This window comes from Natator depressus, chromosome 1, assembly GCF_965152275.1.
Source record: "Natator depressus isolate rNatDep1 chromosome 1, rNatDep2.hap1, whole genome shotgun sequence".
Lineage (NCBI taxonomy): Eukaryota > Metazoa > Chordata > Testudines > Cheloniidae > Natator > Natator depressus.
In genome coordinates, this window is record NC_134234.1 from 134,952,573 (window position 1) to 134,980,214 (window position 27,642).

Below are 27,642 nucleotides of genomic sequence, written 5' to 3' on the forward strand. Positions count from 1 at the left end.
ATAGTGTAGGAACAACTGAAATCTTCAAGAGCGACCCAGCTCCCACGTGGGTTCAGGGGACAAACAGCTGCTTCAGCTCTTATCACAGCATTCTTCAGACATTTTAAAGGGAAAGTACTGTGGTTACAAGAGTCCCAGACTCAGACAGGATTCCACCTTATGATGAGAGTCTGTATACTATTAATAAAGTTGTTAGCTCCCTGTTACAAGCCAGAGTATTAGACCTCAACCTAGGACTCCAGAATATTAAAACATAATGCAAAATTGGTAAGCTAATTAAAAAATGAAAACCAAACTTAGAATGTACACAATATATTTTGAGCAAACATCATGTACAATAGTGGTTGAATAGTCTTGTTAAAAATTGCTGAAATAGAATCCTTTAACAAAATGACAGCCTAGAATCTACAAAAATATATTCATGACAGTCTTTCAAACACTGAGTGGCACTTGGCATGATTTCAAGTTTGGAAATAGCTCCAGATTTCATTAAGTTTACCTTATAGCTTCAAAGATATCTGTGCATAAAACTGTAATCCATCAGTGTCAATCACGAATGATTTAAAAATAAATAAATACATAAATATATTGAGATGATGGAAAATGAGCATAGGGAATTCATCCTAGTTATACAAGATAAAAAGATTCAGGTAAACAGAGCCAAGCTATTAAATCTTCAAAAGGTAAACAGATCTCAAAAACCAGCCCTCACCACCTGATATGATTAAGCATCTCAGGATATTAGCTTAGCCCTACAAACACACTGATTGAGGTCACAAAATCAGAAGTTTAAAAGTAATTGGTAAAACTGTTGAGAAAAAATTACTTACTGTTTCTGATCCTAAAATGTGGAGAGCTGAATATTTAGTTTTCAAATGTGGGTATTTACAGCATGATCCAATGCTCACTGAAATCAGTGGAAGTAGTCTTGTTATCTTAATAGTCATGGGATCAAGCCTTTAAGCAGGGTATCTATAGCCCACATCTGTATGCCAAGTAGGGATGTAAATGCTCATTTTACATACCAAAGGACCAAATATGAGCATACAGTTGTGAAATTTGGACATCCTATTAAAGTTCCCATGTTTGGCAACTGTGTAAACCATACAGGTATATTGGAAAAGTTTTAAACAAGATGCTCTATTTGAAAAGCTGTGTGTCCTTCTTTTACATGCTAAGGACTCTGTATTTCCTCGTGCAGAAGTTAATGATATCACCAGCACTGAATGCAAACCATTTTCGTACACTCTGCATGTTAGTAATGCAGTCAGCTTCTGCTTGGGAAACACAATCCTAGTGAGGTCTTGGCAGTTGGAAAAGGAGAAAATTATTTTTGAAAGTGTTTACTGAATTGTAGCATTCGGGTCTACACGTGTATTCTTTTGAGACGGACAGTATGGAGATATCCCAGAAGTATATGCACCTGGTATATTAATGCTTAAGTACTGTATAAAAGCACCATGATTCAGAATTAGAGATGAGACTGAGCTAGAATGTTTGTACTCAGATCCTGATCCAGACTTTCCCAAATTCAGAGTGTGCAGTTCTGGGGTTTTGCTTCAAATCCATCTCTATTCAGACTCAAACATTCTTTGAACAGAGAGTCAATGCAGAGAGCTACCTGCAGAGAGAGAGAGAATAGCTAAAATACACTATAATCATTCTTTCTACCCAAAAGAGCATAGTCAGAGCTCAAAGAGTATTGTAGAGTATTTGTGAATAAATCTAAAATTGAGTCTTGTTGGATGAAATCCAGCTCCACTAATGTCAACAGGAGTTTTGCCATTGACTTCAGTGGAGACAGAATTTAAACCTTTGTGTTTGGTTGACCAACATCCAAATTAAACTAGGGAGAAAAAAATGGAGGGGGGGGGAGATTACTATTGTTCTAATTTTATTTTTAGTTTTGAAAGACTGGAAAGAACTAGAGTTTTCAAAGTATTTATATGGGATGGACTTTTCTAACTATTTATATGTTTTCATTATTTACTATATTATTCTACACTAAAGATAGTTGTTTCTATTCTCTCTCATGTGGGAAATGTTAAGAAAGAGGTAGAATGTTTTCCAAGAAAGATTTTTATTTCACCCTTCGAATGAACTCTTTGGTAACTTTCTCTGGACGAAAAAAAAATGAAGCTGTCCTTTTTGATGACCTGCTGATAAATCCTTAGGAAATTTCACTTTTCATTCAAACCATAAAGCGAAGAACATTTCCTCCTTGCCAACATGTGGTAACGTGTGTCCTTGAAAAATGTATCCTTAAGGGAGAAATTATACTGAGATAGGAGGCCATTAAGTCTCAAAACACATCAGTGAATAAGTGTTTTTAATGGCTGATCAAAAATAATTTTCCTACTATTTCCCCACTGCAGGAAGCTACCCTCAACAAAGATCTCTATGCTGTAATGACAATAATGTAAACCCCTAACAGTTTCAGATGCCCATGTGAATAGATTGCTGTTGGCTGGTGCTCATCTATATGCACTGTTGGGTATTCTGAAAACACAGAATATTCTTTAAGAACTAGTTAATATTTTCATGTTTAAAACATGAAGGGCAGAAATAACCTAACTCAATAAAATAATTGACATTCACTGTCTTTCCTTTACTTTTCTTTGAATTTTAAGGAAGAAACTTTCAGCAAATTCTTTGATCATCTTTAAAAGAGTTGAATTTTCTGCTCCAAATGATTAACCAGTTTTCCCACGCCAGATCTCCCTACCTGCTTTTCAGGGTTGGAATTGGCTCCGTTTCCTTACACATAAAGGGCAACGAGACTGCGGAACATCTTTTATGGCCAACATGGGCATCCTAGGTGGTTGCTGCTTAAAGCAAGACTTCAGTCATCCTTCTTATTTATTAAATCTGAGATGATGTTTGTACTGCACTAGTACATGTACTTGGTGCAGTATGGCCAACCCCAAGCATTCAAAAATCAGGCCTCAAAGAATCATGAGATTTTCTTTACAAAAATGATAAATTTTGTCCTCATGTTACTTGCTTTCTGGTTTCTGAGCTGGGTCACATTATCAAGCTTTTCTCCACAGCCACGAGAGCTAGAAAATTACTTCTTTTTTAACGAAAATTGAGATTCTCATCTAAGCACATGACTCCAGCAGCTGGAGCTTTCAAAGAAACATCAAATACCACAAGACTCACAGCAAAATTGCAAGAGTTGGCAACACTATGGCAAACCTCGCCTTATTTTTACTGGTATGGTTTTGAATACAAAATGTTTAAATGTGGAGAAGAAAATGTTTCAGCTCATCCGGGAGCAGAAGTCCAGTTATTTTATGATGTTGTTTGTGTCCGAAGCACTTCCTAATGCACAGGCGGCACAACTGCATCAAGGACAGGGGCCCTGGAGAAAGATGCCACAAGACAAGTTATAACATGTGATTTTATTGCCCCAAGATCAGTTGTCACAGAACTGAAACTGTAGATTTGTAACAAGGCCAGCTTTTGTGTAGTACAGGCTAGACCAGCTTTACTTAAGGGCAACATTCCCAAGCTCTCAGCTCCCGCAGGCTCCTAAAAGCTCAACTCACTAGAAATTCTTTACCAAATCATTTTAGTCATAAGGTGTTTGGAGCAGGTAGTTAGTTTTTTAAGGGGGATCAGAGGTGGTGTTAGCCCACTGGGGGCCCTACGCTGGAATATTTTTGGGGGGGCCCCCACACACAACACATACTAAAAAAGCAAATAGGGGGCCCCGTGAGCGGCTCAGGACCTCAAGCAATTGCTGAGTCTGCTTATGCCTAGTGCCGGCTCTGAGAAAGATTGTAATTTATAAATAGATTTTGTAGCTGAATACTGAAAACAGCACACAGGGACCGATTCCCCATTGCTATGTTCCTGGTGCAGTCATTTACTTTAGTGCAAAAATAGGCGCGAAACACTATCAAATGAGAAATCTCCTCTGACTTACCCCAGTAGAAGCCATTTATCCCCACGTTGCCCAGGTGTAAATGACCATACAAGAGGCAAGGCAGTGGTAAGTCAAGCCCACAAGGTAAATGCGATGAAGTGAGCTGTAGCTCACGAAAGCTTATGCTCAGATAAATGTGTTAGTCTCTAAGGTGCCACAAGGACTCCTGTTCTTTTTGCGGATACAGACTAACACGGCTGCTACTCTGAAAGGTAAATGTGTTGTCTTAGAACCAAACACAGTCATTCTTAATCCTTATACAGGTATGATTAGTAGCTATATTATTTTCCTACAAGCTATAAGACAAATGTCTTTATGTTGCTTGAAAATAAGAGATGATTAATGCTTCCTTCAAAATCCTTTCCCTTGAGTGAGATTCAAGTTTGCGGCCCACTGGTTTCTGCAGAAGTATTCATAACAGTATAACTGTGATAAACACATAGCAAGAGTCGCAATATATAATCCCTTATTTAAACCTTCAAGATTAAATAGTCTCATGCTGATAATGCAAGCCCTAGTAAAGAATCTATCTCTTTTATTTAAATGTAACAGAATAACGTGCTTAATGGAGGGCTTACCCTTCTTGTTACGAGGTAGTTATTATGACGTATTTAAATACAGAGCAGTTGGATCATATAACATGTCATTTGTACAGCTGTCTCATCATACACAGCAGTTACAGCAACAGAAAAGTTACTGTCAGAGTAGATAAGGAGAGCAGACAAGCAGGATGCACTAACGAGGGAAGGCAGGATTGGGATGGGTTTAAGCAGTGTAAGAAGAAAGAGATGAGCTTTATGAGGCATTTTAGAAAGCAAGAGGGAATCAGTGAAATGGGATCAGGGAGGCAGAGACGATGATATCAGCTAAAAGTCAGTCCCAGTTAAGATTTTCTAAAAGAAGCTAGAAGATAAGGGCATTTGTGGTCACCAGAGAAGCTGTGTTGGCAGTAGCTGTGAGTAAGGGAGTGGAAGGTACTATGGAAGCAGCTGGTCCTGCTTTTGGGTAACAGCTTGAAAAAGCAGCTGTTTTTTCAGTGTCCCTCCACACTCCAGCTACCACTTTTTCAGCAGTTCTTCACAGCTGGCTCGGTTCTCTTAAAGACCATTTTACTGATCAAACGGCTGTATAAAGAGCACTGTCAACATGCAGTATTAATGAGACATGAATTAATGAACCTGGTAAATATACAGGGCTTCATTCGCCACTGCTTTGCATCTTATGCTGCCATTTGCAACTGTGCACAGAGAATGCAAGACTGTTCCAAGTCAGAACAGCAGCATTTTACACCCACGTTACACAAGTTTAAAAGACAATGTATGGTGCAAGGGAAACGCAGTGGATCTAATTTACCTAGATTTTAGTAAGGCATTTGATATCGTGCCACATGAGGAATTATTAGTTAAATTGGATAAGATGGGGATCAATAGGAAAATTGAAATGTATATAGGGAATTGGTTAAAGGGGAGACTACAACGGGTCCTACTGAAAGGTGAACTGGCAGGCTGGAGGGAGGTTACCAGTGGAGTTCCTCAAGGATCGGTTTTGGGACCAATCTTATTTAATCTTTTTATTACTGACCTGGGCACAAAAAGTGGGAGTGTGCTAATAAAGTCTGCGGATGATACAAAGCTGGGAGGTATTGCTAATTTAGAGAAGGACAGGGATACCCTACAGGAGGATCTGGATGACCTTGTAAACTGGAGTAATAGTAATAGGATGAAATTTAATAGTGAGAAGTGTAGGGTCATGCATTTAGGGATTAATAACAAGAATTTTAGTTATAAGCTAGGGACACATCAATTAGAAGTAACGGAGGAGGAAAAGGACCTTGGAGTATTGGTTGATCATAGGATGACTATGAGCCGCCAATGTGATATGGCCGTGAAAAAAGCTAATGCGGTCTTGGGATGCATCAGGATTGGTATTTCCAGTAGGGATAAGGAGGTTTTAGTACCGTTATACAAGGCACTGGTGAGACCTCACCTGGAATACTGTGTGCAGTTCTGGTCTCCCATGTTTAAGAAGGATGAATTCAAACTGGAACAGGTACAGAGAAGGGCTACTAGGATGATCCGAGGAATGGAAAACTTGTCTTATGAAAGAAGACTCAGGGAGCTTGGCTTGTTTAGCCTAACTAAAAGAAGGTTGAGGGGAGATATGATTGCTCTCTATAAATATATCAGAGGGATAAATACCGGAGAGGGAGAGGAATTATTTAAGCTCAGTACCAATGTGGACACAAGAACAAATGGATATAAACTGGCCACTAGGAAATTTAGACTAGAAATTAGACGAAGGTTTTTAACCATCAGAGAAGTGAAGTTTTGGAATAGCCTTCCAAGGGAAGCAGTGGGGGCAAAAGATCTATCTGGCTTTAAGATTAAACTCAATAAGTTTATGGAGGAGATGGTATGATGGGATAACATGGTTTTGGTAATTAAATATTCATGGTAAATAGGCCCAATGGCCTGTGATGGGCTATTAGATGGGTAACATCCGAGTTATCCGGGAAAGAATTTTCTGTAGTATCTGGCTGATGAATCTTGCCCATATGCTCAGGGTTTAGCTGATTGCCATATTTGGGGTCGGGAAGGAATTTTCCTCCAGGGCAGATTGGAAGAGGCCCTGGAGGTTTTTCGCCTTCCTCTGTAGCATGGGGCACGGGTCACTTGCTAGAGGATTTTCTGCACCTCGAAGTCTTTAAACCATGATTTGAGGACTTCAATAAGCTCAGACATAGCTTAGAGGTTTATTATAGGAGTGGGTGGGTGAAATTCTGTGGCCTGAGTTGTGCAGGAGGTCAGACTAGATGATCATAATGGTCCCTTCTGACCTAAATATCTATGAATCTATGAAGTGGCGAATCCAGGTCTGATCTGACTGAAACTGGCAGAACTGCAATTAGACAAACAAGGTGGGTGAGGTAATATCTTTTACTGAACCAACTTCTGTTGGTGACAGAAACAAGAATTTTTCAGGTCTGGGAAATGTACTCAGAGCATCACAGCTAAATGCAAGGTGGAACAGATAAAAGTCATTAGCACATATTTTAAGGGACCAATCAAGATAGAGTGGCCCATCAAAACCCCTTCAGTCATAGGACGAAAAGAGGGAGTTAGTGAGTTACAGGTTGCTGTAATAAGCCATAAATCCAGTGTCTCTGTTCAGTCCATGATTTTTAGTGTTAGAAAAGTTATGAATTTAAACTCCCAGGCTCATCTTTTGAAATTGCTATTGACATCAATGGGAACAGGAGTGACTATTGCAATATTACATCGTGCGTTCTGTTTTGTCCATTTTATTTTGCTCCGGCGTAAGTAAATGCCTCTTTGAGAACTTCTTAAAAGTTTAAAAACACTCCCATAAAAGCAGAAATGTTTCACTGAAAAAGAGAAAAGTTTAAAAAAAAAATCAATTTCACTCTCCTGAAAAATAACCAGAAAATGTAAGGTAATTCTTGTATTCAAGGTAATTCAATGCAGTGCTGTTTTATTTGTTAATTTAGTGAGTTATCCGGAACACACGCACAACTGTCTGTATCATTCAGACAGAAAACATACGCAGAGAAACATTACATTGGGGCAACAACATTCTGTAACTGTTCATATGGGTGACTGTAGGGTGGTACTTTGGCCAATAGTCTACTGAAGTAGAAACCCCTAGATGCTACCATTTCCTGCACATTTGTAGGTAGAGCCTTCCAAGCATTTACCAGATGGAGGAAAAGAAAACAGAATGGAGACCAATTCTGATTAGCAAGTGAGTCTACTGGAATAATGGAGGCTGCCCAGGAGTGTGAGAAATACTACAGCTCATCTGCTGCCTGTACCAGAGATCACCATGCTCATAGAATGAATCTGAATGAAAGCAAAAGGAAGTAACACTACAGGAAGGGAACTTGAACGTTAAACAAGAGGCTGCATATTTTCACATCTGTTTTCAATTGCTTCAGACCAGACAATTTAGAAACCAGCTGCTAGCAAACCTGGAACTTACTCAGAAAAAGGAATTTTGAACAACATTTGGGAAGCACTACTCAGTAGCAAAATGTTCTCCATAATTTTATAAGCGCAGGCTTCAATTACTGTAAAAGCAGAAATTCCCTTAGAAACTTTAATTATTGTCCAGCCCTCTCAACTCAGTCCTTCCAATGTTACATGTGGTTCTGTGGCTTCTCCCTAGGCATGCATGACATATTCTTTTATCTCAGATAAACACATGTGATACGAGTCAGAAGTCTAATAGAAAGAGGATTTGAGTTCTGTAACATACAGTGTTGAAAGACCAAATATCTCTGCCATGCATCACCATGTGATTGTTTTCATAATATTACTGACTACACACACAGGGCCTGATTTATCACTGTATTATTTCAGTTTTACACTGGTGTAACTCCACGGATCTCAACAGAGTCACATTGGCATAAAATTGGAGTAATATAGTGGTGGATTATACCAGCAGTATCTTGTTTAACATAATGATACTAACTGCTAATGTATTTATGTATTCTATGATTCTATGCTGTTTACTGCCTCCATAGGAAATTAGAATCATAGAATCTCAGGGTTGGAAGGGACCTCAGGAGGTCATCTAGTCCAACCCCCTGCTCAAGCAGGACCAATCCCCAACTAAATCATCCCAGCCAGGCCTTTGTCAAGCCTGACCTTAAAAACTTCTAAGGAAGGAGATTCCACCACCTCCCTAGGTAATGCATTCCAGTGCTTCACCACCCTCCTAGTGAAAAAGTTTTTCCTAATATCCAACCTAAACTTCCCCCACTACAACTTGAGACCATTACTCCTCATTCTGTCATCTGCTACAACTGAGAACAGTCTAGATCCATCCTCTTTGGAACCCCCTTTCAGGTAGTTGAAAGCAGCTATCAAATCCCCCCTCATTCTTCTCTTCCGCAGACTAAACAACCCCAGTTCCCTCAGTCTCTCCCCATAAGTCATGTGTTCCGGTCCCCTAATCATTTTTGTTGCCCTCCGCTGGACTCTTTCCAATTTTTCCACATCCTTCTTGTAGTGTGGGGCCCAAAACTGGACACAGTACTCCAGATGAGCCCTCATCAATGTCAAATAGAGGGGAACGATCACGTCCCTCGATCTGCTGGCAATGCTCCTACTTATACATCCCAAAATGCCACTGGCCTTCTTGGCAACAAGGGCACACTGTTGACTCATATCCAGCTTCTCGTCCACGTAACTCCTAGGTCCTTTTCTGCAGAACTGCTGCCTAACCATTCGGTCCCTAGTCTGTAGCGGTGCATGGGATTCTTCCATCTTAAGTGCAGGACTTTGCACTTGTCCTTCTTGAACCTCATCAGATTTCTTTTGGCCCAATCCTCTAATTTGTCTAGGGCCCTCTGGATCCTATCCATATCCGCCAGCGTATCTACCTCTCCTCCCAGTTTAGTGTCCTCTGCAAACTTGGTGAGGATGCAATCCACGCCATCCTCCAGATCATTAATGAAGATATTGAACAATACCGGCCCCAGGACCAACCCTTGGGGCACTCCACTTGATACCGGCTGCCAACTAGACATGGAGCCATTGATCACTACCCGTTGAGCCCGACAATCTAGCCAGCGTTCTATCCACCTTATAGTCCATTCATCCAGCCCATACTTCTTTAACTTGCTGGCAAGAATACGCTGGGAGACCATGTCAAAAACTTTCCTAAAGTCAAGGAATAACACGTCCACTGCTTTCCCCTCATCCACAGAGCCAGTTATCTCGTCATAGAAGGCAATTAGATTAGTCAGGCATGACTTGCCCTTGGTGAATCCATGCTGACTGTTCCTGATCACTTTCCTCTCCTCTAAGTGCTTCAGAATTGATTCCTTGAGGACCTGCTCCATGATTTTTCCAGGGACTGAGGTGAGGCTGACTGGCCTGTAGTTCCCCGGATCCTCCTCCTTCCCTTTTTTAAAGATGGGCACTACATTAGCCTTTTTCCAGTCGTCCAGGACCTCCCCCGATCTCCATGAGTTTTCAAAGATAACGGCCAATGGCTCTGCAATCACATCCGCCAACTCTTTTAGCACTCTCAGATGGAGCGCATCCCACCCCATGGACTTGTGCTCGTCCAGCTTTTCTAAATAGTCCTGAACCACTTCTTTCTCCACAGAGGGCTAATGTATTCTAAATGAATACATTATAGGAATGTAACTCTATTGACCAGAGGCATTGTTCACATTTCCCAGGCAAACAAGTAGGATTTTTCCCCAGAATTCTTGAATATAATATACCCAATAAAACAAAATGGACTTGGAACCATTTTGATTTACAGGTAAATAATAGCTGCTTTTTAAAAAGTTTAAATAAGAATCAAACCTAAGGATTGGAAGAAGGGCTGGACTCTACAGGACATAATATAGGACCTTAATAAACACATACCATATATACTTATTGTACCACCTCTTGGGATGTATTTTACAACCTTTTTCAAAAAAGCTACACAGAGAAATTAATTTTCAGACACATTTTGCTACTTCTTAAGGTTTTGACCCACAAATATAAAGCAAAAGGCAAGGAATTAGATCATGGTTACAGTCCATTTACCATTTTTATACTGCATGAATTAAAAGCTTCCCAACTGTACTTTAACACAGAATTTCCTGGCATTTGCTGGACTTGTACCACAAAAATTACATTATTTAAACTCAGTGGGTACATTTCTGCTCTCTGGTAATCGGGCTCAACTCTCACTGGATGATTTGAGGTTACTTTCTATCCTTTGCAAATTTGTTAACATGCTCCAAGGAGAATCACTAGCTTAACGCAACCCAGGAATGACCCAGAACCCACTAAAGTAAATGAAAAGTTTCCAATTGACTTCAGTGGATTTAGGGCCAGTCCCAAGAACACTGATAGTCAAAAAGAGGAAAGTTCCCAGTTGATTAAGTTCTTCTGCTTAATATGTCTCCTAAGCTCATTTTTGTGACACATTACAATCTTCAAGTCTGTTCACTGATGCCCTGGACTCTCAGGAAAAGCTCTGGGGGCCACAGGTGCATGGGATCCAAATAATACTCTACAGCATTTGTAGTGACTGGAAATTCCTTTTTGCCGAGGCTGGACTCTCCATAAAGTCTTTTAAAACAATAATAATAATAATGAATAATATTTCATAAATTAATACTCTGATGCTAATGGAAATTGTGTCCAAATATCTGAGGGCAGAACTGAGCCCAGTTATTTTCAGTTTTGCTCCATGATATAGAACATGAAGTGCAGCATAGTAAATAATGTGCCCTTTTTTCAGTCACCTATGGGTTATGATTTTGAATAAAACAAATATTAAAGGACACCTTCTTTCTGCACAAATATTTGTGTTAAAGTGCTGCTTGGTGGAACCAGCTCCACTGGCCTTTTGCCTTCTGCATTCTTAGCACGCACGTCAGCTCCAAAGTCAATGAGCAAGTGCACCAGGTCAGCGTTGGAATTCCGGGCAGCCGCATGGAGAGGAGAATCCAGATCTTTGCCACCATTTGCACTTGCTCCTGAAAATAAAGTAGGATCAAGAATATGATCACATTAATAAAATAAAAGTCATAGCTGGAACATCCCATTTCCTTTGCTACCTCCTAGGTCTCTGACCAACCTGCAGCAATGGAGGTTCCCACTACACTCCTAGAGATGGATTTTAATAGTTAGGGGCTCGATTATGGCTTTAAACCACTGCCTGTTTTGGGATGGGATGATGGGGTTCCGTGAATCAATGAAAGCTCCCTGAGACACTCTGCCTCAGGCTGTGCCTCTGCTCTGGGGGGCCACAAACAGCTGTGGTACCTGCTGTACCCTCTTACGGGCCACAGACCAGACACCTGGATGCTGTGGAGTAGGGAAGGGACATAGCTCCACTCTCAGTCCCCACATCCCCTTTCCCACCACCTGTGGAGTTGCTAGCACTGTGGGTGGTGCTCCGGTCTTCCGGTGTTTGCATGATGCGATTGCACAGTTCAGTAGGGTACTTAGGCATGTGCCTAACTTTACACATATGAGGAGTCCCATTGACCTGAGCAGGACCACTCGTGCTACGAGTGAGGCACATACTTCAGCATCTTGCTGAATGGATGACCATGTTTGTGTCCAGCCCTTGCACTGGTGTATAAAGGATCCAAGAATGCAGGGCTCAGTGCAGTCTGGCCCCCTGCATGAGGTGCATGTAGTTTCAGTGGGAGTTGTGTGGCTATATCCCTTCTAGTCAACCTAACATTCCGAATGTGATTCCCAGAGCTACCTACCCGATTCACATGTTTCAGAACTCCAGTGTGTGAGCACCCCTAAGCCTGGGATGAGGACAGAGTATAAAGAGATGTTACAGAAAATAAAAGAACATCATTTTACTTTTTTTTTTACCTGATTCAAGTAACTTCTTGGCACAGGCTACCTGCTCATTCTCACAAGCCACGTACAGTGGAGTACCCAGGTGTTTGATGTTGAGGTCGATATTTACTCCATTGGATGTGAGGGATTCGACACATTCAATATGTCCTTTGAAAGGATAAAGGAAGGTCAAATAATAAAAATAAGGGGTTTCTGAACAATCCTCATTTTGTGGCCCAGATAACTCACCCCCCTCCCCTCCCCAGTGTAGATCAGTAAAGCTCCATTGATTTGGCAAGAGATTTTAGATTTCCATTTTTGTCTCTCCCCGGACCCCAGGATTTTGCTACATTCAAAATGCTTTTCTCTACCCATCCCATAATGAATCATTTTGGTGGGATGGAGGAGAGAAGCAGCAGGTGACACAACTCACAGACAATAATGGTCTCAAAGGTGCTCATCCAGTCATTTCTGCCATTTTTGATTTCCTGTCTGTAATGGCCCCTTCTTCCCCAGTCTCTTTTCAAGAGATTGGAATCCTCGTTTTCTCTTTCTCTCTCTAGTCTGGTCAAGGGAACAATAGCCATTAGGAATATTACCATGTAAGGGGCGGGGGGGAGTTTACATTACACACATGACCAAATTATGCCATGACATCTTCAAAGGAATGCATTTTATTTGTTGGGTAATGTCTGCACTGAAAAACAGGAACAGCTAAGCCAAATCAGGGAAGGTCCTTGCAAGGCAGCCCAGTTGCTTCCTAGGTTCTTGTATCTCATTTATTAGCTGAAATATTTTGCTTTTTATGGGGGTCTCATTTCAGTATGCCTTTTGCTAGCTAATGTGAGATCATTATCCATTCTCAATACTTAATGGAAAGTAGTAGCTGGCATTTGTTCACCATCAAAGCACTAAAGCAGTCTTCTTGTCCATAAGACTAGAACAGTAGTAAAAATGCAAGTCCTTGCTTCATGAAGTGCTTACTAGGGAATGCAAGTGTCTGTGAAAATTTGTATTGATTTCCAGTGCTTTCAGAAAAATCACAGTAATTCTTTCTTCACAGAATTCTCCTTATGGTGGACAAGTTTGTTAATTTAGGAGGTGAGGAGTTCAAGTTCAACCTGTTAAAATTGTTTTGTTAAGCTATGGTAGATGGAGGCCAGAGCAACACTCTTGGTGGGATACTTTCCCCTCCAATGAACAGCACCATTTGGGGGACCAAGGAGAGATAAGTACCAGATAAGGAAACACCTGCACCCTTTCCTCCACCCAAATGACAGTAGTTAAGCTGTGGGAGACCCAAGGGCAATGTTTGGGTTAGATCAGTGGTTCTCAACTCTGGTCCACTGTTTGTTCAGGGAAAGTCCCTGGTGTGCCAGGCCGGTTTGTTTACCTGCTGCGTCCGCAGGTTCAGCTGATCGCAGCTCCCACTGGCTGCAGTTCGCCGCTCCAGGCCAATGGGGGCTGCAGGAAGGGAGGCCAGCACATCCCTCGGCCCACATCGCTTTCTGCAGCCCCCACTTGCCTGGAGCAGCGAACCGTGGCCAGTGGGAGCCGCAATCAGCCGAACCTGCGGATGTGGCAGTTAAACAAACCGGCCGGCCCGCCAGGGGCTTTCCCTGAACAAGCGGTGGACCAGAGTTGAGAACCACTGGGTTAAAGGATCCCTCGCAGCAGTGCAAGTTGGTGTGGGGGCTTGCGAGCCAGATTGTGTGGTGGACGAAGTTAAGAGAGGTCACCTCATACACCCAGGACCTCAGGAGCTGATTAGGGACTCCAGGAGCAGGTGTCACGGATGAAGACAGGAAGGTAGAAACTGTGATATCAGCACTGAGGACAAGTATCAGGGTTCTATCAATGATATATTTGTATTTTACATGAATTCAGTATACCGACCGATCTTTCCTTTCTCTCACTAGCTTCAGCTGCAAGGTGCTGGTAAAAGGAAAAGTAATTCCGACTCTTGACTGAGTAACCTACCTCTCTTAGCAGCTTCATGGATAGGGGAAGCCAGGTCACATGGTGCATGTGGGCTGGCTCCATGCTGTAATAATAGATTCAAACAGGCCACGTTGCCACTGACACAGGCATTGAACAAAGGAGTGTGCCAATCAATAGTAACTCCATTCACCTGAAGGAAAAACAACAGGCAAGTAGTTTCTTTAAAAACAGTAATGATCCGGGAATATTTTAACTAGGGCTGGATGAATATTTTCATCAAAACTGTTTTTTCTATGCAATATTGAGAGTATTCAATTAAAAAAAATTTTTTTTTTTGCAAAAAGTGTCTACTTTCTGTTGAAAATAATCAACTTTTCATTGGAAAAACACACTTTTTTTCCCCAAACCCAAAAACTATTTGAGTCAGAAATACTACCATGGTGCTCATGGGAGTTTTCTGGGATCATCATGCCCCCATTGCCCTGTATGGGCCAGATTCTCCAGCTGGACCACATCTCCCATGATGCACCATGGTAGGGGCTTCCATGATGTACCATGGTGGCTTAGCAAGAGAGGAGACCATGGCGCATCATGGGAAATGTAGTCCGACCAGGGAGCCCAGCCCATCGAAGAGAAGGTGGGCATGAGGCACCTGACTTAGAACTCCCAGGAGGTAGATACTGTGGTGACGTTTGTGAATTAACATTTTTGGTTTTCCAACAAAAATATTCAGTTTTAAATTTTTCACTGAAAAGTCAATACTTTCTGTTGGGGGGGAAAAAAACAGAAATGCCATGAGACTTGCACACATCACCACTCTGGACACTTTGCTTGTATATTGTCTCCATTCCTCTCCATTTTTTATGTGCTTCTTGCTTTTTTTTAGGCACTGATCCTGCATATTTACACCTGTGGTGCATATATGCATGTGATTTCTCCTGCTAACATCAGTGGGACTAATCACGTGTATAAAGTTAAGCGTGCACATACGTTTTTGCAGGATTATAAACTCTTTGGGATAGGACTGTCTCTTTCTATATGTCTGGTAAGTGCCTAGAACCAACACTAAACTCAAGAAGCTCAATCTATTTAGCTTAACCAAGAGAAGGCTAAGGGGTAACTTGATTACCATCTGTAAGTACCTACATGAGGAACAAATATTTGATAATGGGTTTGTCAGCCTACCAGAGAAAGGTATAACACAATCCAATGGCTGGAAGTTGAAGCTAGACAAATTCAGACTGGAAATAAAGTGTATATTTTTAACCCTGAGGGTGATTAATACGGCCCGACCAATTCATAGTCCATTTTGGTCAATTTCATGGTCATAGGATTTTAAAAATCATAAATTTCATGATTTCAGCTATTTAAATCTGAAAGTTCATGACGTTGTAATTGTAGAGGTCCTGACCCTAAAAGGAGTTGTGTGGGGTCGTAAGGTTATTGGGGGGGGGTTGTGGTACTGCTACCCTTACTTCTCTGCTGTTGCTGGTGGCGGTGCTGCCTTCAGAGCTGGACAGCTGGACAGCATCACCTGCAGACCAGACACCTGGATGCCGTGGAGTAGGGAAGGGACTGAAGGCAGAACCAGCACCAGCAACAGCACAGAAGTAAGGTGGCATGGGATGGTATTGCCACCCTTACTTCAGCGCTGCTGCTGGTGGGGCGCTGCCTTCAGGGCTGGGCACCCAGCAACCAGCCACCGCTCTCCAGCCACCAGCCGCTGCTCTCCAGCCACCCAGCTCTGAAGGAAGCGCAGAAGTAAGGGTGGCAATACCATGGGCCCCCTAAAATAACCTTGAGACCGCCCTGCAACTCCCTTTTGGATCAGAACCCCGAATTTGAGAAACACTGGTCTCCCCCATGAAATCTGTATTGTATAGGGTAAAAGCACACAAAAGACCAGATTTCAAGTCCATAACATGTTTTTCATGACCGTGAATTCGGTAGGGCCCTTGTAATTAACTACTGGGACAATTTATCCAGGGTTATGGTGGATTCTCCATCACTGGCAATTTTTAAATCAACACTGGATGTTTTTTCTTAAAAGATACACTCCAGGAATTTGTTTAGGGAAGTTCTGTGACCTGTGTTACACGAGACTAGATGATCACAATGCTCCCTTCTGACCTTAGAATCTATGAAACCAAAATATAAATAATAATAATGGCAGGGGCTGCTTAAATCTGTACTTTTTTGTTGCTTTATTAAAAAAGAAGTGTCTTTTATGTAAAAAGTGGCAATATGCTTAGAGTTAAGCTAGGCACCGTGTACATGCACAGTATCAAATTTTATATTTAATATTTTATCAAAGCATATTTTATTATAAATTAAATCTCACTGGGCTTTTTGGAATGGCTATTCACTATATGGGTTCAGCCAAAATAATTACATAAAAAAATCGAAAAGACCCAGGATCTTAGTTATACTTACACTCCTCCAAAAGTGTAAAGGGGCCTCAAAATGTAAATGGTATTTACACCCACATTACGCTCCTTTACACCACCAGAGCAGTGTAAATGGGCTTTAATTGATATTAGAATTTGGTTCAGAAAACTCTAGCAGGGTTCATTCTTTTCACACAGCTTACAATATCAGGAGCTTGAAATAGGCGTTTTTAAAAATACAACTGGTCTTTTTATTGTTTAACTCATTGTGGTACATTCCTTCACATCACACAATTCCTCCTACATAACACACTGTAGACATCTCAACATGCAATCCTATGGTTTTCTTCTCATCGTTCATTAAACCAATTATTACCCTGCAGGGAAAACTGAGTTTCATAGATATGCTTCTAAACATCTGTGTTATACTTACTTGAGCCCCATGTTTTAATAGGACACTAGCACAAGCAGGATGGCCCCCTAAGCAGGCTTCATGGAGAGGAGACACATGATCTGCTGTAATGAGGTTAACACTGCTCCCCTTGTAAAATAACAGAAATTATTATTGGAGGCAATAACAGTAATGCTTATCACTTATATAGTGCTTTACGTATTTTAAATGTCTTTGAATGATCTTGGCTTCCAGCCTTTTACATCACCCACTGTGCCATGTGACCTTTTCCATCAAGATTTAGAATTGTGACTTCTCAAATAAAAGTGACCTTTTGATTTTTGCAAATATCTTATTTGCAATTTTGTCAAGAAATTCTGGAATTTTATCAAGTTGTTTTCCGGAAACCTCCGTGATTTCAGGAGCGAGTTTTGATGGAAAAGCAAACCTTGCATTACAAATATTTTATTTAGCTCTACCACAAATCCTTCAACTATGACAGAGTCTCATGAGATCTGCAAGATCAAACACAGGGCATTTCCCCAATAACTGCTCTCCTCCAACCGGTGTCTCAACAGGAGAGAAGGATATAGCTCAGTTAGGCCCTAATCCTGCAAACACTAACACATGTGCTTAACTTGAAGTATATGAGTAGTCCTGGGGACTTCAATGGGAATACTTGTGCAAGAGTTAAGCACATTCATAATTGCTTGCAGAATCCAGGCTTTCATTTATATGGCTTTGCATAGATAATAAGTTAGCTATCATAAAACCATCCATCACAAGTGGAGTTCACTGTACTAATCTCAGATACCTTACAATATAAAATCCAGCCTGCATTCAACAATGGGACCAATGAGCAAAGCAGCAGAATGTTCATCTCCCCAGTAAAACGATACCTGAGTGATGAGTTTCTTCAGAGCAAGCAAACGCCCGTGGATAGAGGCATCATGTAAGGGAGACCAGTCTGAAACAAAATCTGCAGAAAGAGAAGAGAAGGGTCAAGAATTTCATGGACTATTTCATCACCTGACTTTATCTAAACTGGGTGACTGCCGGAAATGTAGTAAATCTGCTTCCTTCTCATGCGATTCCTAAGTATTATCTGATTTCCAGATACATTGCTTGAGTTGCTGCTGCAGTCAGCAGTAGCAATGGTTCTGGTCAAGGTGTTTTATTCCGTGAGCTGCCAGCCTTCACTCATTTGGAGGGAGGAAAAAGCAAGGTACATTTTATGAGAATGCAAATAGTGTTTTAAACAAGCACTAAGCAACTAAGTTCCCATTGGAGGACAAAAGAGTAATTTTAAAAGGAAGATATTCTGAAAAGGTTGCAGCTGCTAAATTATTTACTAATAGCCAGAGATGGGCTAGAACTAACAACAGTTGATCGTGGTTGGTGCCAAAATACCCAGGGGTAATTGTGTTACCCATTGACTTTGTACCTCAAGTTTTGGTGGTCAGTATTATCGTAATCACAGAAGGAATTAAACATCTGCTGTGTGCTCTGCGTGGTTAGATGTTTGGCTGCGTGTGTGTGTTCTTCCTGTGTGCCGTCCCAGCTCTGCGCAGACAGCTGGCACAGCTGACCTCAAGTGAACTGCCCAATGACTACAAGATCCGTTAAGATACAAAGGCACGAGGACAGGTTTATTGTTGACAGTGCACGGTAATAGCACCTGGCAGACTCTATGGCAGTGGTGGGCAACCTGCAGGCCGTGGGCTGCATGCGGCCTGTCAGCGTAATCCGTTGGCGGGCTGCTAGACAGTTTGTTTACATTTTCACGGCCGCCCGCAGTCCCAGTGGTCGCAGTTCGCTGTTCCTGGCCAATGGGAGCTGCGGGAAGCAGCAGCCATGGGCCGGGAACGGCGAACCCCGGCCAGTGGGAGTTGCGGGTGGCCACGCAAATGTAAACAAACTGTCTGGTGGCTCGCCAGCGATTACCCTGATGGGCCGCATGAGGCCCACGGCCTGCAAGTTGCCCACCACTGCTCTATGGGGATACTAAGGGCTAGTCTACACTGGCAACGCTAAAGCACTGCAGCAGCAGCACTGCCATGGCAGCACTTTAAAGTGTCTTGTGTGGTTGCGGCGCAGCACTGGGGCACTGTTGACACTGGGGCTTTATAGCGCTGCAACTTGCTGCACTCAGGGGGGTGGTTTTTTACACCCCCAAGCAAGAAAGTTGCAGCGCTGTTAACTGCCAGTGTAGACAAGCCCGAAGACATGTATGCCCGTGACAATGGACACAACTCAGTGAATGGTGGGACTTTCCATTCCTCACGCCGCTGAACAAATAAACTCCCTCTAAAATACATCTTTATACCCTAATACAAACACGTTACGTACTACCTTTGACTAGTTACTGCTCCCTGATGTGGCTAGTGATTACTAGAGCTGTTGATTAATCGCAGCTAACTCACACGATGAACTCAAAAAGATTAACTGCGATTAAAAAAATTTATCGTGATTAATCGCACTGTTAAACAATGGAATACCAACTAAAATTTATTAAATATTTTTGCGTGTTTTTCTTCATTTTCAAATATATTGATTTCTATTACAACACAGAATGCAAAGTGTACAGTGCTCACTTTATATTATTATTTTTATTACAAATATTTGCACTGTAAAATGATAAAAGAAATAGTATTTTTCAATTCACCTCATCCAATACTGTAGTGCAATCTCTTTATCGTGCAAGTATAACTTACAAATGTAGATTTTTTTTTGTTACATAACTGCACTCAAAAACAAAACAATGTAAAACTTTAAAGCCTGCACGTCTACTCAGTCCTACTTCTTGCTCAGCCAATTGCTAAGACAAACAAGTTTGTTTACATTTACAGGAGATAATGCTGACTGCTTCTTATGTACAATGTCACGTGCCAGATATGCTAAACATTCATATGCCCCTTCATGTTTCAGCCACCATTCCAGAGGACATGCTTCCATGCTGATGATGATTGTTAAAAAAATAAATGCGTTAATTAAATTTGGGACTGAACTCCTTGGGGAAGAATTGTATGTCTCCTGTTCTGTGTTACCTGCATTCTGCCATATATTTCATGTTATACCAGGCTCAGATGATGACCCAGCACATGTTCGTTTTAAGAACACTTTCACAGCAGATTTGACAAAATGAAAAGAAGGTACCAATGTGAGATTTCTAAGGATAGATACAGCACTCGACCCAAGGTTTAAGAATCTGAAGTGCCTTCCAAAATCTGAGAGTGACGAGGTGTGGAGAATGCTTGCAGATGTCTTAAAAGAGCAACATTCCGATGTGGAAACTACAGAACCCGAATGACCAAAAAAGAAAATCAACCTTCGGCTGGTGGCATCTGACTCAGATGATGAAAATGAACAAGTGTCGGTCCGCTCTGCTTTGGATTGTTATCGAGCAGAACCCGTCATCAGCATGGACACATGTCCCCTGGAATGGTGGTTGACGCATGAAGGGACATATGAATCTTTAGCGCATCTGGCACATAAATATCTTGCAAGGCCAGCTACAACAGTGACATGCGAATGCCTGTTCTCACTTTCAGGTGAATTGTAAACCAGATGTGGCAGCATTATCTCCTGCAAATTGTAACCAAACTAGTTTGTCTGAGTGATTGGCTGAAGTAGGAATGAGTGGACTTAAAGGTTCTAAAGTTTTACATCGTTTTATTTTTGAATACAGGTTTTTTTTGTACATAATTCTACATTTGTAAGTTCAACTTTCATTTTAAAGAAATTGCACTACAGGATTTGTATTAAGTGAATTGAAATATTCTATTTCTTTTGTTTTTTGAAATGCAAATATTTGTAATCAAAAATAAATATAAAGTGAGCACTGTACACTTTGTATTCTGTGTTGTAATTGAAATCAATATATTTGAAAATGTAGAAAACATCCAAAATATTTAAATAAATGGTACTCTATTATTGTTTAACAGTGCGATTAATCGCGATTAATTTTTTTAATCGCTTGACAGCCCTAGTTATTACCCATCACTTTGTACATGTTGGTTAAATCAAAACATCTCTATTACATACTGTCATCCTAACCTTATCTTTTAAAAGGAATCAGTGTGTTCCTGTTACCCTTGGGAAATGTTTTTGTACCATCCTAATATCAGAATGTTTTGGTACCACTTAATATCAAAATGTGTTTGCGTAAGTACTCTGTGCTTACTACTTCTTAGAAATGTGTATTTCTGCAATATCAGCCCAGTTCTTGCCAAATTCTGTAAGCAGGTCCTGCCTCATACCAGGCCTCTAATACAAGGGCTTATGTCTCAGGCTCTCTTCCGACTAACTCTGTACCATTAAAGCCACAAAATTAGATGCAAACTGTACAGGGGAGACCAGGAGGAAGGATCTGTCTTAGCATGTTGTTTGCTTATTTTTAACACTTAATGGGAAGGTCAGAGTGCTTTAGATTAGCATTGGTGGGCTTCCTGGGGAAAGTTGAGTTTTAAGGAGGGATCTGAAGAGAGTGGGCTCTCCCAAAAGGCAAGAACCACCCAACTTCTTACTGATTTGCTCCTCTGGAGCAACACTAAACCACCATAACATCGGCTCACTAAATTCTATCCTGTCTCAGCCACTTTAAAAACAAACAAAAACATAGCCCCAGACTTTCAAAGGGCTCTGCAAATGATAACTGAAGTAAACAGGATCCGAAGCAGGTGCAAGTGTTGCACTCCCCCAGATTCCCTTGCATGATTTCAGGCCTAAAGCAAAACACTGAAATGGAAACAACTTTTAGCAACAATCCAGGAACCAGCACACTGCATAGCTGTAGAGGGTGTGAGGAGTGAAATTTCATCCAAGGACATGAGGAGATATCCCTAGTACTGTGAGAACTGCTCTGAGATCATTCATGTCCACATAAGCAAACACATCCTTGGGTTTTAAGATCTTGTCTGAAAGGCCTAAATACAGTAAAATAGATGGAAGTCAGTTTATCTACCTTTAAAAGATGAAGTCCTATGTCAAGCTAGGATTTGAATTACTGGTTCCAGGGAGTCTAGGTATTTAAAATTTGATACTAGACATGTCACAGTCTGCAAATGCACTGACATTTGGAAGGTTTTGATGGAAAAAATTTGCTCGGAAATTTGTCAGCATGAATGGCTGTGATAGGATCTGTAAGAGTCTTTTATACTGGGGAAATTGTTATGGTTACAATTTGATACAGGAATTGGCAAGTTATTTTTTTTAAAGAGAGAGACAGATTTATTTGGGATTTGTCAGGCAAAAGAGCAATTGGATATATTTCATAAGACTTGCCATCCATCCCTGGACTTGGTAGATCCACACAAATATGTGAAAGAATACTCACATTTATGTTTATGGACTGTTATGTTTAATTTCTCTGGTTGCTGAATCTATTAATTTATTTAACATTAATTCTCTTAGCATTAGGCACCTCTACAAATACTGAAATAACAGCAAAAGTATCGATATCCTTAACACAAAAGGCTTTGTGGCATGAACCATCTGACCACACTATTCAATCAGTATCACATACGTGAAATAAAACATTTAACCATGAAGAGTCCCCCATAAGTAATCAAATAAGCTACCAAAAATCCTTTACCCTTTTGAGAGAATAACAGAGATCTTCAGCAAGCACATAAGGTCAACAAACCTCAGCTCTGGTGGACCAAGAGAGGAAACAAATATGTTTGAGAGTCCTGGACCTGACACAGAAAATGCCTTGCTTGCAGCCACTGCCTTTTAAGCCATGAACTGCTAGTTAGATACCTCCACTGACTTAGGTAGCTAGGACCAAAGCTGCTGGATTACTCCTCTTTTATTTTCAATTATAACAACTGAAAGATATTACGTCGACACAAGACAAAGACACGTGATGGCAATTTTGGACATATACTAGTGTAATGTCTGTGATTTATAAAGTTCTTTAGCAGGTAACTCATGAATGGTAATATTTTAGGGATGGTGGTATCGGGATATCCTAGATGAATTTGGCTTTTGTTCTGTCTGAAACAATGAGTTATTAAAGGAACAAAAATGAGGCACATTTTAAGGCATTTCACATTTTCCCAAACTTGAAGCCTCTGGGCAGTTTACCAAGTGGCAATTCAAAAAGGTAATAGTCGCACACATCTGATAACAATAGTCCAATCTGCGAGGCTTACTATATTATTCAAACAAAGTAAATTGAAAGGAATTTGGCGTGCATAGTCCAGGCTCTGCAACTCTCTTGGGATAACAATTCAACAATACTTGTTCTAAAGGGGTTGTCATCCTGGGGCTAAGAGAAAGGATGGAGCAATTCCAGTGGAACTCTGATTGTTATCCCAAAGTGAACAGCTCAAAGCAGGTTTGAGGCCAGAGTGAAATATCTTTACTGGTACCTGGTACAGCATGTTGGCAGACAAGTCTGAACTAACTGCTGAAGATGGAATAAAGCTCTTACAATAGGGGTTCTTATCGCAGACGGACAAACAGGTGGGCCAGTGTATTTTTCCCAGAGGTGAACACTTTATCTCCTGTTATGTCGCTGAAAGAGGGCATGCTGAAATCAGCTCAGTAGAGGAGAGAAAGACTGGAATGCAGACAAAGATCATGAATTCAAAGGGGCAAAAAGATTCACTCCTCTGTTAAAAAAAAAAAAGATTACTTAGATCTGTGGAATCTAGAGGAGTCAATGGGCCAAATGGGAGGAACGACATGCCCTCAGTGCACCCTTCCTGGTGGCAGTCAGTGCATGGAGTGCCGACATTTGTGCAGTAAGTCTTTCTGAATAACCCATTTTGTGGTACTTCTGGAGAAAATTATATTTTTTTTAATTTGGTAGTGTCTCACTTCTTTTCACAAGCAAGTCGGCATTGGCTTCACTGAAACTACAGCACCGTACACCAGCTAAAGATCTGTCCCCATATGGATAGTGCCACAGTGGGCCCAAGCCATGCTACACTGATTGATGAAGGGCAATATGCTATTCATAATTCTGTGGATTTTGCTTTAAAAACAATGTCTGTAGAATACTGTTTATTAAATCACATTTATCCATGAACAATATATGGTGGTTTTCCAGGCTGGAATGTGGGATCATCTAAAGAATAAGGAAATAGTCAAGTTGTCAGAGTAATGGGGATAGCTGTCTCTGCTCATTTGCAATAGACGTCATGGAAGTGGTTTTCATTTGTTGGGTGTACGGATAATATAGTCCCACATTTTTCAGTGTGGGGTCAATGATTGTCAGGCATGCTGTTCTGAGCACCCACATGAGAAAACCTGAATCAGCAGTAAGGAACAACTGAAAACTGAAGAGCAGAAATACTACTAGTATCAGCTCAGGTACTGGCGTTTTTCTAGTGAAACATTTTGGGATGAGGATGTCACTAATCTAAGGGCTTAAACCCCACACTTCTTCTACTCTTCTGGGTCAGTCTTAACCCTACAGTATAGCCTCTTCAAGCTCCCTTGGCAACATCGCATATTCATTCCTCGTAGGGTTACCGCTTGTATTGTATTCAGTCTCTTCAAAAACCTTTCAATTTTCCCATTTTGAAACCAATGCCATCACAAAGTCTGCATGAGCTTCAGCAGAGATATGTTTACAGATCATTTCCAAATTTTGGATTGAGAAAATTTTTCTGAGTTAGACTCTGATCTTTTATTGTTACCTACACCTTGTGTCCCAAGCTTATCCTGACAGAAGTATAATGCAAATACACATATTACAGACAGATGTGTGAACTACATGGCTATTGTATACATTCACAAGGATTCAGGTGACAACAGAGTAACCACAAGAGTGAAAGTGCATAGTTATGCCATCACAATCTGGAGCTGTGTGCTTAGTCTAAGTGTTCGCAGTTTCCCTGTGTTGCATACTAGTGTATTTAGGCTGTGGCAGTGGTTCCCAATGTGGAGTTCCCCGGACCGCGGGGGTCTGCCATGGGTTATGCAGGTATTCATCCCTTGAGCCTGGGCCGCACTGACTTTCAATGGGAGCTGGGTGTCTAATTTCTTAGGCCTCATTGAAAATTCCTGTCTAAATATTATTTTGAATCCTTAAATTAGTGCCACTACCCTTTGCTTCATCATATGATTATTTATTATTTATATTACCATAGTGCTTGTGAGCCCTAGTCTTGAACAAGGCTCCCATTGTGCTAGGCTCTGTACAAACACAGACTTTCCTCCTTCATTCTAGATGCTGGAAACCTCTCATCCATTTAGGAAGAATCCATCTCAAATCCAGACTCATTTGGAATTTTATTGTTAGCACTATTCCGCCACCCCACAAAAAACAAAATCAACCTAGACAGCAGTACAGACACCTTGGTCACTTCTGCGCTGCAGCTGGCCTTGTAGTTCTCCTCATATTCTAACTGCATCATTCTTTTTTAGTTTAGTAACAAATGGAAGATTTCCAGAGCTCTCATGAAAGAAAGAGGAATACTACAATGTTACTGCATGTTACCTTCATTTTTCCTCCCCCAGCACACTAGCCATGAACTGAAAGCCTCCCCGAAAGCCAAGTGAAACACCACTAACCAAGCTGTATGTGAAAAGAGATTGTTTGTATTTCAAACACTTTGGGCCGGACTGCAAGCCTCTTACGCAGAGTGGTGAACAGAATGGGGCAACTTGTGTGAGTAACTACTCATCAGTGACAGAAAGGGGTTCACAGCCTGGCCTTTTGAGAATAATCCACAAATATCTGTAATGCCACTAGCAAAGATTCTTTAGTCTATCTTTAAAAACAAAAGAGGAACTTTTTTTGCTGAGCTAACACTGAGTGTTCAGCTGGCAATAATGCAAACCAAACATGCCCACGTTGCAACTTCTTTTTCAGTTATGTCCAGCTCAGATTGTAATGCTTATTTTACTTTGCTCAGATTCCTAATATTTGTGAAGTGCTTAAAAATAAAGCTTGGTTTTTACTGTCAGAAAGCACTAATAGTGCATAATAAATACCATTTAAAATGCAATAACGTACACGGATGTCTGCCTACAAACTGCACGTAAACAAGCCTTCTGGGAGAATACAATTCTGAAGCTCTGCATATATACCATCCATGGCCCTTCCATCACCACCAGAAGACTATCTGGAAGATTGTTTGGATAGATACAGTTATATTACTTACCACTCATCAGTGGATTTGACAGAGAAGTTGCATGTGACTGTCCTTCCACTCCCTGGTATTTACTGGCATTTCCCTTTGCTCCTGCACCATCCATTGCACACTGGGCAGTCAAATTTCTGTTATTTCACTTCACAGTTGGTCTTGAGAGTTCAAATTCCATCCTCCCTGATGAAAATCCTAGTTATGCAAGTAATCTATTAAGCAGACTCCGTGTGTGCAAGTCAAGCAGACTTCGCAGCAGACTGGAACTTGGTACCGGCAGCAGTTTCAGAGTAACTCGAGTACCTGTGTGCAGATTTAACAAAACACCTCCTCATTCACTTGGTGTGCAGCCAGAGATCAGACAGACCATACTGTACAAAGCGAGGGATGTGGCTGATGTCATATCCTTTCAAAAGCCACACCCAATCAGCAAGGCTGCCTTCTGTTTTTATCAGGAAGGAACTTCATAGTTTGACAAAAAAACAAGACAGAGCCAGCTCAACTAGTTGTGCAAACTCTGCCTTTAGGGATCTGAAAAGGCAACTCAGAGAGATAACTGTGCTCAAAGCTTTGCCTTCAAGAGGAGGATCAAATTAAGTTGTTTTGAGACAACACCCTTTTCCTATATCTACTGTGCCTCCAGTATTCAAAAACTGACATCTAAAAAGCTCATGACTGCATGCAAAAAATGGTGTCCTGAATTCCTTTTACACAGCAGCAGTCACCACATACCATAATATTATTGAAACCACATGTTCACAGAGCTGTGCTTTCCACTGGAACTACTTCATTGTCTCCATGGCATGAAAAGCCCAGCATTATGCAGGCTTATTTCCCTCCATCCATTTCAATCAATTTCACTGAGTCCTCAGAGTTGCACCAATACTATATATAAAATCTGCTTTTTCCCCTGAAACAAAACTAATTAACCTACAGGCAAGTAAACAGGGTCAGATTTTCAAACAGGCTTCATCCTCATCTCTATTTGTGTGGGTGCAACTTTGCAATTTGCAGGTCATTTCAACACGCATATTTTTGTGCACATAAATTAAATAATTTACAAGTACAAACCCCATTTGCTCTTAGTGCATATATACATTAGCACGTGTGCACAAGTAAGGATGCAAGAACTGCATTTGCAAGTGATTGCCTGTACCAAGTTGCATGCATGTACACACAAGTTACATTCTTTAAATGTGGCCACAAATCTGCCCAACAACTGAGTAATTTGACTTCATTTTATTTCTATTTATAGTACATAAAAAGGCACCTGTGCCAGCTTCTAGGTACCTTTGACTGCAAACACAGTCATATTAAGTATATAACTGCACAGTTAACCTGGGGACTGACCTGGGCTTTAGCTCAAGACCCCCTACCTCTGATCTGGGTTTGGAGGTGCTTGAAGCCCAGGGTAGCTTCCACGGCTCAGCGGTGGATTAGAACCCAAGCTCCCCTTTCATTCGGCCTGGAACCTGACCACTTTGCAGTGAGAATGGAGGCAAAAATCAGTCTAGTGCTCACAGTCCTCCAATGCCTTCCCACAGTTCCCCCCAGA

At 41.2% G+C, this 27,642-nt stretch overlaps 1 protein-coding gene across 2 annotated transcripts; it reads right to left on the bottom strand.

Annotated features, from left to right (window-relative positions):
- On the bottom strand, positions 1 to 26,486 carry ASB9 (ankyrin repeat and SOCS box containing 9). 2 transcript variants are annotated; one of them, XR_012641409.1, is made up of 8 exons: positions 26,106 to 26,486; positions 17,886 to 17,965; positions 17,029 to 17,136; positions 14,248 to 14,398; positions 12,301 to 12,435; positions 11,250 to 11,441; positions 3,163 to 3,364; positions 1 to 1,621 (listed from the first exon to the last, which is right to left on the bottom strand). XR_012641409.1 is itself a non-coding variant. In XM_074967291.1 (7 exons), the coding sequence occupies exons 1-7, from the start codon at positions 26,197 to 26,199 to the stop codon at positions 1,605 to 1,607; spliced, it is 777 nt and encodes a 258-aa protein (XP_074823392.1). In that variant the 5' UTR covers positions 26,200 to 26,486; the 3' UTR covers positions 4 to 1,604. The 2 variants fall into 2 exon arrangements, 1 of the variants encoding a protein (XP_074823392.1); XM_074967291.1 differs by lacking the exon at positions 3,163 to 3,364 and having other exon boundaries at positions 4 to 1,621.
- Positions 26,487 to 27,642: the final 1,156 nt, after the last annotated feature.